A 16945-nucleotide genomic window follows, 5' to 3' on the forward strand; every position below is an offset into this window, starting at 1 on the left:
ATATGGAATCCTGTACCGATTCTTCATGAGGTTTCTGTAAAGGGCCTTAATTGTTAATGCAGTACCGCACCTGGGATATTGAATATGCACGTGTCAAGAATTAAATCAACCAATAAATATGTGGAGTAATTACTATACCTAAATAAGCTATGTCTTCAGTCTCCATGTAACACTGTGGTCTGGGCTTCCTCTTGTGGAGCCCATGTCTAGGGCTTTTGCTGGATCTTTACACATACTTTCATCCGTTCACAGTACAGTCAGTAAAATTACAGTGGCCAACAGCCACCGCGATCCATTGCTTTTAAACATCAAGTACTTGTTCTTAGAGAGTGAATAATGAGATTCTCTGCAGCATTTGGAGGTATGGACAAACACAATGGCTGCCACAAAATTGTGCAGAAGTAACTTCAACAGATAGGCGCATATTTAGGGAAAGGAAAATATTTTTGGTGTTAAAATGCCATCTCAACAGAAAAGAACAGCAACTTCATCTTTTATTTATGGTACTGTGGTATTTTATATTATCAGTACTTGGTTAAACATTGCTGGTGATTTTGCGATAACGGAGTACCTGTAATGCTAAGTAGAAAGGGAATGACCTTTAGAGCATTGTCATTGTTCTGATACCTTTCCAGTAGGTAGGTCTAGTGCTCAAGCTGAGAGATTTTTTTTCAAGGTGATGTGTTAATGTGTTGTTGTGTTACTTGGGGCTTAACATTGTAAACATCTCCCACCTAATTAGCAGCATTGCACATGACTGTCAGGTTACTTGGCAAATAGGCTGGTGTTTATCTGACCCAGCTTAGTATGTATAATGTTTCTGAGGCTAATTAAAGAGCCACAAAATTTCTTATTGGGAAAAGGATAATGGTGCCAGCAGGCATAAGTCTAATACAGTCTGCCACAGTTGTCTTGCATGTGCATAACTGATGTCTGTCTGCAGTGACTCTTACCTGTCCCACTGTGTCTTCTATGCCAACCTATGCTCATGTACAAACGTGAAATACCCGTTCGGGGCTTAGAAATACTTGGCTGCGCTGCTACTGAAAATAAGTAGTTAGATGCCCGAAATCTACTGCTGGAAGCAAAAGGAATGGTAGCTTTGTAGTTGCCCATGGACTTCTGTTACTTCCTGTAACATCTCATGAAATTTTGGAGCCAGTATAAATCGGGATAGCTGGACTGCTGTCAATGTAGTAATCCTGATTTATATCAAAGGTCTGGTCTATCTGTTCTCTAGCTTGTTGGCACATCTAAGATGGTGTGACGATAATGAACCGTGCTAGGCTGTCACCGGTTTTGAAGGAGTTCACCTGTGTAAAGCTGAAGAATGCAGTTAAATCTAAGTTTATATCAGGGTGCAGCTGAGATCAGAGGCAGATTTTGATACTTGAAGTGAGAATATAAATTGAAAAATCTGAATGCATTTAAAATAATTTATGTTTTGAAATGAATGTGCAGTTGAAATTAACTTGACAGTGGGGGAAGAAAAAAAAGAGCATTAACTCATATACTAGTTGTAACTTATCAAACAGCCAAGGGCCTAGGAGAGCATGGAAGTATTGCTTCTCCAACAGGTCAGAAACTAGTTAATAGGAAAAGCGGAATAAACTCTCTTTTCCCTTTACCCTGCTCTGGGTGTCTTGAGCGATTAATCTGTGCTCTGCCTCAAGCTGTTAAACTACAGTGGTGACATTTCAGTTATAAACGGCATTTTGTCCATCCCCTCTGGAAATTCTGCATTTGTAAGTGCTAAAGCATCACTAGTACCTGACTGTAACTTCATTGGTAACTGCACAGCTAAACCTTGTTTGCTTTCAGGAAACAATTTTGGAGGTTATGGTAGTATCTGCCAGCATAAACTTTAATGCAAAAAACCAGCAGCAATGTACATTTTCTGTACACAAACAACTAAATTGAAGAGAACGCTGCCTTGATGGAGGGATGGGCAACAGAGTGACTGGGTGAGGCAACGACTCTCCAAACTTCCCTGTTTTCACTCTTCCCTGTTTTTCTAGAGAAAGTAGCAACGTTAACATTCCCATTGTCCTTGAGTGGATTCTCCTACCCTTTTGTCTTGCACCTTTGTTCCTAATTTAAGGAGATCTGATAGCACCGGGGTGGTTATTCCAGCCCCAACTTTTCTGTGCTACATAAAGCAAAGTATTTCTTGCTGTTCAGGACTATTCTTCCGATCTCATTGCAGAAGAATATAATTGATTCTTACATCCTCTTTAGATTTATTTATTTACAAACTGTTGTTTCCTTTCTACTAACCCATTTCTCCTTTAAAAAATTTTTAAAAATCCACTAATGTCTCTTTTGCTGAAGTCATTTATCATTCTTATGGCTTTCTTCAAAACTGACTTCAGTTCTCTTCATTTTTGCGAGTAGTTCTATTTTGAAAATTGCAGCATTTCAAGCCTCAGCCTCCGTATCTGTAACTTGTTTACAGGGAATGTGCTGCAAATCCAAGGGCAGAACGAGCCTCCCCTCCCTGGCTTACCAGCCAAGGTCTGCATCCATGAAAAAACAGCCTCTAGGTGCTATTTGATCCTTTGTTGTCTGGCAAGAGTCACACTAAGGAAACAGTTCTTGGTAACATTTTAAAAACTTTATTTGCTTTCACAGCTGCTTCTTGGTGAAGTGAGACCTTTGTTCAGGACAGGTCCATCCAGCAAGAGCTCCTTAGGGGCAGGGAAATTCCACCACTGCCTGGTGGCCATCTGATTTAAAGACGACAAACCACAAACTGGGTGACAATACCTTTATTTTTAAATGGACTGGTTCTTCCACTTACTTCATGGGGATGTTTCCTGGCTGCAGACTATTCAGATAAATTTGCAGGATTAGACTCCAAAATGCAGGCCAATGACATGATGCATTTGAAGGGATTCCTACATTGTAAATATTTTTCAGACAACTTTAATTTCAACTCTGTCTTAAAGATTTTGTGATCACATTTCTCATACAGGTACTCTCAATACAGGATATTCAAAGGTGATATGATAGAGTAAGATTTGTTTAAAAGTAAGTATATTAGAATGTAGGTAGAGAATCTTCAGGATTAATGTTTTAAAGGTTTTTCTTTGCAATAATAACTAGAAATCTTAAAAATTATAAACCTATGGGAGTTAGGGCTTTGAGAAATCACTGGGAATATTTAAAACGTATTTAGAATGTTTGGTATATGACAAAATTTAGTAATATTTTATAGCTGAAAGGGCATTTCAAATTAAGTATTTGTACTGTTAAGACAGATTAAGACCCTGGGCATGCAAAACCTATTTGCCTTCATTAAGGCTCTGCTGAGATACCGCCTTGATTGCGGAATGAAAGCACTTTAGATGAGCCTTCTTTTGATTAAGCAATTCCACTTAGCTTGTCACATGCTATGGCAGGTAATGCAAAAACTAGAAACCTCCCCAAACCCTCCCAAGTAATAAAAAAAGAGCAAACCTCAAAACAAAACTCCAGCCAAAGTAACAATTCTGCATTTTTGTATGGAATACTGCAGAGGCGTGTTTGTGCGAACCAGATACCGCAAGGGGACTGGAACGTATTAACGGAATATGGAAGTTTTGCGAATTCCTTTGGGCTGCGGTTCGAATTCGGCCCTTCCTTGTTGCGCTTCCGTGTGCAGGGCGGTCGCTGCCCGGCTGCCACAGCGCCCCTCGCCGCCTCGCCCGGGGGGTGCCGCGCTGCAGCGCGTCCCTGCGGCCGTCACCGGCTGCCGCGGCGGCCGGGCCCGCCCAAGCCCCCAGCGCAGCCCTTCCCCGCTCCGCAGCTCCCGCCCAAGCCCCCAGCGCAGCCCTTCCCCGCTCCGCAGCTCCCGCCCAAGCCCCCAGCGCAGCCCTTCCCCGCTCCGCAGCTCCCGCCCAAGTCCCCAGCGCAGCCCCTCCTCGCTCCCTAGCTCTCGCCCAAGCCTCCAGCGCGGACCCCCACAGCCCCTCCCCGCTCCCCAGCTCTCCCACAAGCCCCTCCGTGTGAGGGGTGGGTGTGTGTGTATCACTCCCGCTCGCCCGGCCCCGTGTGCGCTCAGCACTCGTTACCTCCGGTGCTCCCGCTCGCGGGGCCGGACTGGCGGCTCCTTCCCGGGGAGGCCGGGCCTGCAAAGCCGCCCCGGCCCCGGCGGCGGGGCGAGGGTGAGGGCGGGCCGGGCGGGCACGGGCGCGCCATGGCCGCTCCCTGCTACCTGGGCTGGGATTTCAGCACGCAGCAGGTACCCGGGCCGCCTCCCCACGCCCCGTCCCTCCTCTCCCCTCCCGCGGCGGGGCAGCTTTGGGGCCTGCCCGGGGCTCGCCTGGCGCCGCCGGCGGCTCCGGGGAGCTGCCGGAGGCAAGGCCCGCCATCGCGGCCCCCTGCCCCACAGCACGGAAGGGACCAGGCCTTCCTCCTCCCCAGCAGCTTTCCTCGCCTCTTTTCCTCCACCCAGCGCCGGCTTTGCTTTGCAGGGCTTCCTCGCTTACAGCAAGGCCAGGCTGGGCGCTGCAGGATGCCAGCAGCCTGCCACAGCTGTTGCAAAATAATTCCCAGTGCTTCAGGTGTTTTAAGGCTTCTGTGGGCCACAGTGACTGTGTGTGTCTGCTATTCACATGCCTCCTTACCTTCGCCTGCATAAGTGTATCCTTTGTCCCTTTCTGTTTGTCCTGTCTCTTGCCTGAAGCTGTAGGATTCATGTACTATCCTGCTTCCCCATCCAGGTAGGGATGCATTTAATCCTGAAAGGTGTGCTGTGGCCCTTCTCTACATGCAGACTGCATGGAAACCCCTCTGCCTGCAGCATCGGGCAGGCTGGGAGCTGGGATTTGCACCTGAGTCCAGCTTATCTAGTGTCCTCGTGTCAGTCAAGATTAGTAGGATTGTGAACCTGGGTGCCCAGGTTGCTTCTTGAAATTTTGATTTGTCAGCATACCAGACATTGCCACGGCGCGAATAGAAATGCTGCCCAAGTTGTGCGTGAGCCTGAATATGTTTAACCAATAGGCATATGAGCATAAATGTCTTCATTATGGTTGTGCTGAAGTTTGGGAGGTTGGAAAGACACATCCAGGTTACCCAAATGAGGTTGATAAAGGGTTTTTCTGAGGGGCCATGCTGCAAGCAGAAAGCCAATTAAGCTGCAGTGGGTCAGAGTCAATTTTAAGCTAGCGCAGGGCACCAGGTTTGGTAATGAGTTGTGCCAATGCATAAATTATGGCCCTGCATCAGTACAGCTAAAATTGATGTAAGCCACTCCTAAATGGGGATGGCCTTGTGATTTGAATACAACTCTTTGAGATGACTTAGTCTTTGTAGGTTTTTTTTTGTCCTTTCAGCAGCAGATTACACACTCCCTTGTTGAAATATGTGCAGAAAGTGAGCTCCCTTCTCACTTTTCTTTTAGGCTGTTCATGTTTTTCTTATGTACTAGGTGAACTTGAGTGAAGATAGAGGAGGAAAGTTTGTGATACTCTTCCAATTTGTGCTTACAAGAAAGCTCAGCTTTATGGAGTTACCCGTCTGGGGTGTTGCCTTCCATATGTTGCGGGAGCTCAGAATAGGTTGGCATAATGCCCTCTGAACTTTGCCAGACTTACCGTTTGGGGAGTAGGGACGGCCCTCAAGGAATCCTAAGTGTCTGTTAGGGCCCTTGGTAAGATGGGGCAAAAAAGGAGAGGTATGGAAAAAAAAGGTCATATGGTACCTGTAATGTAAGATACTGTATTCTTGGGAGAAATTTGAAAAATTGGCTACCATGGTGGAAGATACAATCCTGGACACTTGTTTGCTGTTCTTTAGCATATGCCTGCATCTCAATCTTGTGCGATTAAGGAGACAGAAAATGGGGGGGGGGGAAATAGAAGCAAAGAAATGTACATGTTGCTGAATAGGTGGCAGGCTGGAAATTCACACAATAACTTGTTTTGTGTAAAATTCTGGCCATACTTTCAATGAGCTGTATGGATTGAGGTGATCTTCTTTCCCATTTCATCTGTGAGAACTGAATTATAATAAATGAGTTATTGGTGCTATTTAATTATTGTTAGTTTCTGTTAACATCCTGTTTTATATCCTCTAGCTGAAAGTCATTGCTATTGACGAACAACTGAGAGTCATTTATGAGGATAATGTTCATTTTGATAAAGACCTTCCGGAATTTAAGTAAGACTTCTTATATTTTACTTGGATACTGTAATTTAGAACTTTGGGGATTGGGGCAGGGGGGCTGTTGCTGTATTATTTCTCATTGATATGTGTGGAGCCATGGAAAAAGTTCATGCTATGTTCATGTTTCATGCTTGGCAAGGGTGCTATATACTCTTGCCTTCCTTGGTAGGTAAATATGGCAAGGACTCCCAAAAGGAAATAAGTAAAAAAAATCTACCCTAAAATATTACCAATAAATCAACCAATTTTTTTTTCTTTTGAGACTTCAGACTTGTGGACATGACTGTTTCTTTTTGGGACACAGAAGTAAGCACCACCTTTGTGTCAGGGTGGGGTGCTTTGATAACAGCAAGTAAATTACATGAGGGAACTTGTAAAAGGCATTTGGAGACAAGTTCAGTGGTTCCAAACCTCACAATAGGATGTAGGATGGCAGTATGTGTTTACTTCAGTTAATAGACTAGAATTTACAAGTGTCATCCTTTGCGGTCACAAGGTTCAGTGAAGTACGTTTATTTACTTGGTGGTTTAACAGTAAAAATTGAATTTCATCTTCTAGATTCAAGCCACTAATGGTGACAGTTAGGAAACTTAGAAATAACTATGAATTACATGGAACCAGTGAGCAGTATCAGCATTGGAGTATTTCACAGATCTTCAGGATCTGAGCCTTTCCTTGCAAATTATTTCCTTTGCAGTTGGGTCAAGCATCTCTTATGTCACCTCCTAGGAGCTGGCTTTCACTTTTTCAGGTTTCAGACACTGATCATATCCTTGCTTTTAACACAAAAGCATTGTACTCTCTCTTTGGTTATTAATAAACTTGAAGAATTTTGCTTTATGGGGAAAAAATTGCTGAATTTACCAAGAGAAAATACCATTTTTCTGTAGGACTCAAGGTGGAGTCTATATTCACAGTGACAGACTGACAGTCACTTCTCCCGTGCTGATGTGGGTCAAGGTATGAACAAGCTTTATATAGTTCGACTTCTTCCTTACTGTTATTGAAATGGAAATATATTCCAAACAATAGGGAAACTCATCATTCAAATCAACATAGTCTTTTGCCTTGTATTCTGGTTCTTTTAAGTGGTATTGTGTCTTTTGTATGCAAATATTAATGTTATTGACAAAGGTAGTGGAATTTGCTAACATTTTGAGGGTTTTTTTTGTTTCTTCACTCTCTACTATTATAGCATGTATGTGGATTAATTCTGTCCTGACTTTCCCTCATTTGTAAAAAGACTATCTTTTTTTCCTCATCTTCTTGTTTCATATGCAAAAGGGGCAGCTGTTGCTTTGCCTAGCTTAAATCTGTGGTTTTGTGTCATCCAGGTTTTCAATCTTTTTTAGAATAAGCTTTGATAATCAAATGATGTCTCAAATGTTAAGTGGTTAAAGAGCAATTTATTCAGTGATTCCCAGTCACTTTGACTGGTATTTATTTTGGAATACAGCATTCTTTTCTGTTTTAAAGATGGCCTTCCTTGCTTCACTGCAACACTTGCTCACACACGGTACTATGTACATGTGTCTTACTAGTGTCATTTGTATAGTTAAGATATTTGAAAGGTCACAGAAGCCCCAGCTGGTGATCCACAGTAGCTGACAAAAGTTTGGTAAGTTTGCTTGCAGTTGGTGTTTTGAACGATAACAAACAGGAATATTTGCAATTAATCAATTAATGATGTGATAATACAGGTATGTGATGCTTTTTGGGAAATTTTGAAGTCTTTCATTGGTCCATAGGTCAAGATAGTCTGAGAAATGCTGAACTGAATGACACTGTGTAAAGACAGGGTAATTTTTGGTTTTAAACCTCAGGAAGATATGGCAAGAACAAAATTAACCTAGGTGCTTCAAGTGCTAAAATTCACTTGGATTAGCCTTACATTAAAGAGACCCTAAGTCTTCAGCTGACACTGAGGGCAGTGGTATTGAGGGTACCTAACATCTTGTAGGATGGGTTGCAGGGTGCACCCCATTAAGATTTCATAGATTTCCACAAGTAAGAACAGAAAAGATAATCTGCTTTGTGTCTGGCACTCCTAAAAGAGGCTTTTTGATGAATTGGAATTCTTTAACTCTTGCCTCTTATTTAGGTTTCAAAGAATGGATCTTTGTGATTCAGCTTATTTAAGGATCTTTTTTATTTTCCTCTGTGTGATTCAACTTTTCTTTTATGGACTCTTACTTAGTAAATTAATTTATGCAGCTTCTTGAGAAGTCCATAGTCATTAGCTAATTCTTCATTATCTGCCAATGAACTCTTATCAGTGATGACATGAATTTACTGTTTAATTCCAGAGATTGTGAGTATGCATAATTTGATAGCTCGTTACAGTCATTCTTGATTCTGTTTGTTCTTGTAGGCTCTGGATATGATTTTGGAAAAGATGAAGTCTTTGGGCTTTAACCTCTCTCAAGTCAGAGCTCTGTCTGGTGCTGGCCAGGTTAGTTTATAAAGAAAAAAAATCAGTCTTACTATATTTCTTCTATAAACTGTAAGGTATAGTGATAAGTTTAATTTAAATAATTGTATTGCAGAATACCATAATGACATCAAGACCAAAGCTTCTATATAAGTATCCATTAAAAGACACATTCCACAGGGGAGCTTAAAATCTGAAGCACACAAAGCAATCATTAGAAGGTGGTGGGAGTGGAGGATGAGATTTACGATGCAGTCGTTTAGATCAGTATAATGCAGAACTTGTTGGTTTCCTGTTGTTTAAATTCTTTGTACGTACAGATTCTGAAATGACTGGGGTCATTTTGAATTTCAGCTTATCCAGGTGCTTATGGAAATGGGATAGAAAAATAGTGAGACGTGCAGTTTGCTCAAGGCATAGTGGCATCCTGTTGAACACATTTTTTGTTGGCTAGGGTAGAGATCTGCCTAGGAACAACAAAAACCAAATGATGATAGTCTTTGATGCAGAAATGACAAAGATGCTGCCGTGATTTAGCCTGTAGTGCAGAATGCATTTTTTTCTGAGATCTATAAAACCCATCCTGACATTCAGTCAGTTAGGCAGTCTGCTAGTACTCTGGTGAAACAAGGAAGTCTCTTATAACTTTCACAGATGATATTCAGGGTGAGGACGGCACCAAAGCGATAGCTAATTCTGACACATGAGGTTTAGGTTATTCATCTTGATGTATCTGGGACTAATTAATCAAAACTCTTGCTTTGATCTCCATGTTTCATTGATTTCAGTTGAAAGTCTGAGCAAAGTGTCTGAAAATTATAGCCAGTATCAAGGCTCCGTTATGAATTCTTCAGTGAAAGAGAAGTTAGGGACTGCCAAGTAAAAAAATGAAAAAAGGAAGTGCATTTCCAAATTGCATTTCCTTTATTTTACCCATCCTCCAACGAGCTGGTGCTATAATCAAATTTTTTCAGGTAGAACAGATTTCGTTTTGTTGCCCCTTCCAACCCACACTGTCTCTCCTTTTCCTTTTCCTCTTTGAAGAACCTTGTCTTTATGCTGCAGATCACTGCGGAGGTGCACTGATGTGCCAGTGTTTGTCCCAAAGAAGGGACAAACTTGGTCTCGATTGTCTGCAGAAATGGCAGAGAGATGTGAAATACGATCTGGATGGCACTGTGGTCAAGTACTCTGTGCCCAGGGGGTTCTGTGTGCACTTGGTGTCATTGGAACTATTAGTGGGTCACTGGATGGTGCTCTGCAGTTTGCCTAGGGTGTCCTGCAGGTGCATAACTAGGGGTGCCTGGCTTGAGGAAGCCACCTGAGAGATGGAGCTTAAATAACCTTCTCAATATTATGCAGTCTGTTAGTGGTGACTGGGGCAGGCATGTAACTGAAGAATCTGGGGCTATGCTGAAATAGCACAGAACTAACAGTGGAGCCCTGGCTACAGCTCAAAGAGCACTCAGAGAAGTATCTAATGCCATTAGCAGTATAATAATAGTTCCCACTAGAAGTTGCTATAGTTCAAAATCATCACTGTCTCTTGACTCCTACATTTTCTGGGTTAATATATGCTGTGCTCATTCTTAGAGTCTTTAATGAGGCACTTGATTTGAAAAGGTGCATTTTTTGGTCCTAATTTGGAGAGAATTGCCTGCCCGTGAGAGTTTGAAATTCAGATCAGGATATGAACTTCATGGCTTGGGAGGGCGTCTCCAACTTCTGTTTCTGTACTTTCTACAGCAACATGGGAGTGTGTACTGGAAAAAAGGAAGCATCCAAATTTTAAAGAATGCATCACCTGAACTGCCTTTACATGAATCACTAAAGGTAATGTGCATAAAAGACCTCTGAAGGGAGAGATGCACTGTCCTTTTTCTGATCCTTACATCGTGCTTTTCTCCTTGCAAACCCTTCCTCTTTTTTGGCTGAGTTGCATGCTCCTGCAGCATAAGGTGAAATGTGCTGGTTATTCCTTCAGCTCCAGGGCTTTTGATGTTTCCTTTTTTCTAGAGTGACAGTATCTACAGCTTTAAAAGCTTACAGGTGCCAGTGGGCATCAGAGTGGACTTTGCATCAGAGTAACAGCCTGTTCTTTTATGAAACGTAGTATATTTTTCAGTTTTCATTTATATGTATTACCAAAAAATGGTGGTGAAAAATGCTATCGTACCTGAGTTTTCTTGCAGTGCTTGCAATTTCATTAGAAAATATTAAAAAATTTGAAATATTAAGTATGTGAATATTTTAAAAAAAGACCAGTTTAGTTATTTCTGAAAGGATGGAAATGTAATGCTGTGCCCACACTAACTCCTAACAAGTACGTTGTTGAACCTTGACATTTTGTGTGTGTGTGTGTGGTTGGTAAGTTTTGAACATACACTTGACAAACTTTTATTTAAAAATAAAAGTAGGGAGGAATCAGCTTTCCTCTTGAAGACCCTTACCTTCTTTACTTCAAGATCAGAAAGGACAGTTGTTTATTGAGAGACAGACATTTGTGTAACTGATCTGTTAAATGATTAATTTTGGAAATACCTCATCTGTGCAGAACTCATGGAAATGGAGTTAAAATGCTCTCTGGTGATGTACTAAGCCCCAGTTGCATTTCCAAATGGTTATGCTCGTCATTAAAGACAAATCTGTTAATAGAGCTGTGGAAAGAGAATCTAATTGTTTAGAGGGGAGTTCTAAAAAGTGGGGCTAAACTTGCATAAAAGGGCCCCGGGGCTTTGGCTACCACAGAAGAGTACTGAGACATCATGCTGCAGGGTACGTGAAGTACGTGAAGCACATCGTGCTCCAGTTTATGTCACGTAACAGCAGAATAAGCCTGTTGCTTCCCTCTGGTGTGAAGTTGGGGTTAAACCTTTCACCACTGACCAACATGCTGCCCAATATCCATTTTCCTGTAGTTATTGGGGGGAGACCAGAAGGTACATCAGAGAACTGAACTGTGAGCTGATGCGTAGGTCTGCTGTATCGCTATTACTCTAGCAGGCACTTCTTAAAGATCAGACTTACTAATAAAGGATGTTGTTCATTGCAGGCTTGTTTTTCTGTCAGTAACAGTCCCATCTGGATGGATTCTAGCACAGCTTCCCAGTGCAGCGCTCTGGAGAGAGCTGTGGGGGGAGCACAGCACCTAGCGAGTATCACTGGTTCTCGAGCCTATGAGGTAAGGAATGGGTGGGAAGAAAGTCCTCAGCAGAATCTTGTGACAGAAACAATTCTGCCATTACAGTGGTACTATAGCAGCAATGATCAGCCATTAACTATGAAAGGGAGTTTTTGAAGAAACTCCAGTGATAACTGCTTTGCAGTAGTCTCACAAAGGAAGATGTGGAAATTTTAAAGTGAAATTAGGCAGACGCTGGAAATTTGCTGCAGGAAGCAGCTGGGGTGAGCTGTTGGTGTTTGGCCAGTGGTCCCAAATTAGTGTTTGGTGGCTACCTTTATAGTCTCAGGGCCTGGATCTCCCCTGGGAGCTCCTGTGCCGCCACACTTCCATTGGGATGGCAATCCAGTTTGTGCTACAGGTTTACCTGGGATTATGGCCCCCGTTTGTGGATCGCTGCTCTAGGTTACTTCTGCAATTAAAAGATTGCCCTTGTAATGTTCCTTGAAGGCTAACAAGCAGCTGTTGACCTAAGGGAAGTGAGTTTTAGAAGTTTGGGATGTTATCAGAGAGTACTCTGTCCCTCATCGCTTCCTGGCTCTTCCCTCTCTCCTAACTGTGACAGTGAGTTATGGAGTGGGAGTGTGGCTGCCCTCCAGGCATCTCAGCACCTGGCTACCCTTACTGCTTGTTCAGCAGAATAAGGCTCTAACCTCCCAAACTGCTGATTCTGTTTTGGAATCGCCACGCAAGGTTTATGGCCAGTGTTGAATTCAGACTTTGCATATCACTAACATTGTAGTTTTAACTTGCTAAAGTTAAGGTTTCAGTGTTAGGAGTTTCCTCTGATTTGATATAATACATAGATGAAAAATAATTATTCTTACAACTATTATTAGCCTGTGCTGGAATGGCTTGAGTAGGAAATATCCTGCTTTGCTCCCAGTTCACCTGCCTCAGAGATGCATAGGTTGGGTACCCTGAACTTTTTCAAGGATTTGAAGGCAGCATTTGAATTGTCCTGTTTCCTGTGCACAGAATAGGTGTGATTCGTTCCATTGAACTGTCATTTCTGAAATGTAAATTATGGATAGTAATGCCTTTTCACATGCTTTTTTTTTAAAAGGTGAGCAAGATTCTCATAATGAGACTATGCGTTATAGCCTGTTTAGTGCAGATTGCCTGCTGTGTGCTGACTTCCATCACGCATCAGGCAAATTAAATATCCAAAGTGCAATGTACTGAACTCATTACACAGAGTTAATGATTATTGACTCCATTTAAGGTTTGTGTTTCTAAGCATTTGCATTTCTTTCTTAGCGTTTTACAGGAAACCAGATAGCAAAGATTTACAGCCAGAATCCTGAGGTCTACATGCAAACTGAGGTTGGCTCAACTTCAATACACTTATTGGAAAACACGGTTGAAAATCTTTTAAAATCAATTTTGGGGGGATGTCAGACTTTTTTTGCTAAAGAGTATTTTGATTCTTGTGTTGGTTTTAAGGTTAAAATTATAACTTTCATTATTTTATTTTTGCTTTTGTTAAATTACTAGTCATTGGGCAGATAAAAACCAGGCATCAGTTCTGTCTTGAACATTACATTTAACAGAGCGGGCTCCATTGCATCTCACCTTTGTGGAAGAAGTTTTAAAAAATAGACTTTCATTTGGGTGGTAATAAATTGTATGTAGAGCAGTTCCAACGCAAGTGGGTAATTAAGCACACAGTTGAAATGTTCACACATAGAACTGGCCGTCTGCGTGCAGAAATGTGATTGCTCTGCTGTACAGAGCCGGCACCCACGTGGGTGTGTGCGGGAAAAAGCCTACAATCAATTCTAGACTTTTTTTCATAGTTTCTCCCTTGCGGAGCTTCTTTGATTCGATTATTACAAATGAAATGCATTGTGTAGTTGGTTTCCTTCTGATTTTTAATTTTCAGAAATCAGCTTTCAATTCCATTATTGTTTCAGCTTATTGAGTCTGCATCTAGTTGTGATGTGAAATGCTGTGGTTTGAAGCAGGGTGAAAACTCCACGCAAATAGGATGTGAATGAGACAAGGGTTCCTGCCCTGTGATTAGAATATGCCAAACATCCAGACCAGTGAAGTCAGGCTGCTCGTGTTTCTGTTTTACTGCAGTTCTTGATCGTATTAATCATAATTTTTTGTGGCTTTTAAAATTGGACCGCTTGGGGACTTCATGGGGAAGTGAGTTGCAAAGTTACCTCTGTATTTTGTGGGACAGTGTTTTTTTTTTTCCTTTTTTTTCTTTCTAAGTACATGTTCTATTGCTAGTCAGCGATGGGGTGAAACAGAACACTAATACAGACCGATCATAAGCTTGAGGCTAAGTTTGGAGGAAAATGCATTAGTGGAGGGGAATTGGGTCTGTGGAACTGAGAACTGGTCAGACCAAGCTCGGACTTTGAGGACTGGTTGCATCAGTGGCACCTTTTAGCAATAAAGGGTATGCAAAATATGTTCAAGCACAAAATGTCTCTATGTCAGAGTTGCTCTTGGGAGCACTCGGGAAGTACGTAGCAGCTTGGCAGTCTCAGTGGCGTGGAAGGTGGATATTTCTCCTTCTGTAGGTCAGCTTGCTAAACTGGCTGATTCACAGTTTAACTTCATCCTTTTCCTTCCATTTCAGGCAGCTAGTGCCCGTTGGGGCACCGCAGAAGGTAGGCCTTCATTGTCTGAGCACAATGTGATATATTCTTGGGGAGAGACGCATGAAGAGCAAGTGCATCATTAAGTTTCCTGGCCCTTACAACCACCTTGTGGAGCCCTGGTTATAGTCTGTCTTTGAATGCTGTGTGAAGCAGTGGTTTTGTGATCTTTAATAAGAAACCTGTCCCTGCTGCCTCACTCTGCCAGTAGAGATTTAGTTATTGGGTGACATTTATATTTCTTCTGAATTAGTCAGAGCACACAATAAGGAATTTGTCAGCTTTTATGCCAGGTTCTTGGGATCAGATAATACCTGATCCTGCAGAAAGCTTGGTGGTAGCCGGTTAACCTGGTAGTCCGTATAGCAGATTTGAAGTGGAAGCAAGTTTGTGTTGGATCAGTGCATTGTGTATTGTGGCCAGGGCATTTCTGGGCTGCTGTTAGAAGCCCTACAGCTGGATTTAATGCATTGATGGAGCATACCCTGAGACGGAGCTGTGGGTAGTGGTTCGGTTCAAAGCTGATTATTACCAGCTCCTGGGTGTAATTCCTGGGAGGTCTGGGGTCTCAGCTGGGAGGAAGGTAAGAGTTCACGTAAAGGTGCCAGTAGAGCCTTACCAGAGCTGCTAAAAAGCTTGCAGACTTGTGCTCTGGGTTGCCCAGTGCATGGTTTCTGGGCATTTCCCCTGTTGTCAACATGAAGGGGAAGTTGTGTTTTGGTTTTATTTTTTTTCTTAGTTAAGTGCATTTCCTTGAAATGAGGTTCTGTGACACACCGAAGTTGTGAATTAATTCATGATAACAGAGAGTATGCTAATATACTGGGAGTATTTTGCATGTTTAGAATGCAAAGCTATTAACAGCTTTTATCATGGGGTTACTTTTAGATTGATATCTCCAGTATTACTTAGGCAGCAAGATAGAACTGAATAATCCTTCTAGGCGTATTTTTGTGTGCTTTCTGTGCCTAACGCTAAGCATCTATTAACATTTGCTGCTTCCAGTTATTTAATTATTTACTTTCTTTGAAGTGAATACTGATGAGACTCACTATCTCACACTTTTTCTTTCAGCGAATCTCTTTGGTTAGTAGTTTTGCAGCTTCCCTTTTCCTAGGAGCTTATGCACCCATCGATTACAGTGATGGTAAGTGTGTGAGCTTTTCTTGAAGCAACAATTCAACATGGAAATTTTCCTTTCCATCCCCACCTTACATAAAAGGGGGACAAGGTTTCTGCTATTTATTTTCAGTCTTTAATCACAAGTGTATTAGATTTTAAGCTAAGTTATTCCTTTTAATTTGTTGCTACTCTTGATAGTGCTGTCAGCTGTGCTTATTTATCTCAATCATACTATGATTCCCATCTCTACAAAATGGATCCGCAGCAAATTCTTTTAAACGAAATTTTACCTTTTTTTCATTACTTTATGATGTATAAAGGAATGTGGAAATAACCTGTTTAAAAGCATGAAAAAGTTGTGGATTTTTAAGCCAGACTTCATAGTTATGGTATTTGTTCTTTAGTTTTGCTGGTTTAGCTCTGAGTTGCATAGGATGTGAACAAGATGTATATTGTGATTTTTTCCCCCCCCCACACCTAAACAGAATGTGGGTCTGCAACAAAAATATCTTTTCAAAATGAACTGGAGAGAGGAAAAAAAAAGCATAAGCCAAGCAAAAAAAATCCTAAACTGAGTTAAAAAAAAGAAATGTAACCTTCCATATCTCTCTATTTATCATAACAAAGACAAAAAAGTGACAAGGCTAGTGTCTCTCTTTTCTGTTGTGTGTTATCTCAGTTATCCAGCTTTTAAATGGCAATTTAAAATGGCAGTTACAAAGGAAACCATTTTCCTGGGAGCTGTGCTGTTATTTCTAAATAGCATTTTTGATTCCTGCTCTGAAACTAAGAGAAGATATATTTCAGAGCTGAAAGGTTAGATAACAAGGCTCTCTAAGGGAATTTTGCATTGTAGAGCCATAGTTGACACCCATGTGTTAAGACCAGCTCATTTTTTCTCCTTCATTGTACCATCAAAGCTCATAGGAGAAGGGACGACACCTCAATTTTAGCTAATGGACAACTTATTCAATATCAGATCTCCCAGTAATACTTGAGACCTTAAAAATTGCAAGACAATCCATGCTTATTTTGCAGTAGTTGTGAGATTATTACATCTATCTTCTGATCCTGGTCTGTTAGCCGTGTATTTTCACAGCTAAATTTTTTTTTTGGTGTATTATTGGCAACAATAGTTCTTTGGAGATTCGCACTTTGCTCCTCAGTAAGCCCAAATACCAAGCACTTCAGCCACTCAGCAACCCACAGAGCTAGCTCCATGTACTGCGCTGCAAAGGGAGATGGTGAGCTCTTCAGGGTATTTTTTCTGATAAAGAAATATGTTGACTTTTTATTTTCAGTAAGAGTGAAATGTTAATGTTGATTCCAACGTTTAAAAATAAAAGCATTTTAAAAAAATCTTAGTTTTGGAGTTGAGTGTTTGGTTTGGGTTTTTTTGGGTAGTGTTATCTCTGCCTTTTCCACTTGGAAGCAAGTGGGGGAAA

At 41.6% G+C, this 16945-nt stretch overlaps 1 protein-coding gene across 2 annotated transcripts in view; it reads left to right on the plus strand.

The window, feature by feature from the left end:
- XYLB (xylulokinase) overlaps positions 1-16945 on the plus strand; it is a 105945-nt gene that overhangs the window by 17069 nt on the left and 71931 nt on the right. The window contains exons 1-8 of one of the 2 annotated variants that reach the window (XM_064445090.1): positions 3914-4222; positions 6062-6144; positions 7042-7111; positions 8523-8603; positions 10329-10415; positions 11635-11763; positions 13024-13089; positions 15453-15525. In XM_064445090.1, the coding sequence (XP_064301160.1) occupies positions 4178-4222; positions 6062-6144; positions 7042-7111; positions 8523-8603; positions 10329-10415; positions 11635-11763; positions 13024-13089; positions 15453-15525 (634 nt within the window). In that variant the 5' untranslated portion in view covers positions 3914-4177. Of the gene's footprint in view, positions 1-3913; positions 4223-6061; positions 6145-7041; positions 7112-8522; positions 8604-10328; positions 10416-11634; positions 11764-13023; positions 13090-15452; positions 15526-16945 lie in introns of those variants that run through there. The other variant, XM_064445091.1, reaches the window with a different exon arrangement.

Source organism: Phalacrocorax carbo, chromosome 2 (assembly GCF_963921805.1).
Source record: "Phalacrocorax carbo chromosome 2, bPhaCar2.1, whole genome shotgun sequence".
NCBI classification, from domain to species: domain Eukaryota; kingdom Metazoa; phylum Chordata; class Aves; order Suliformes; family Phalacrocoracidae; genus Phalacrocorax; species Phalacrocorax carbo.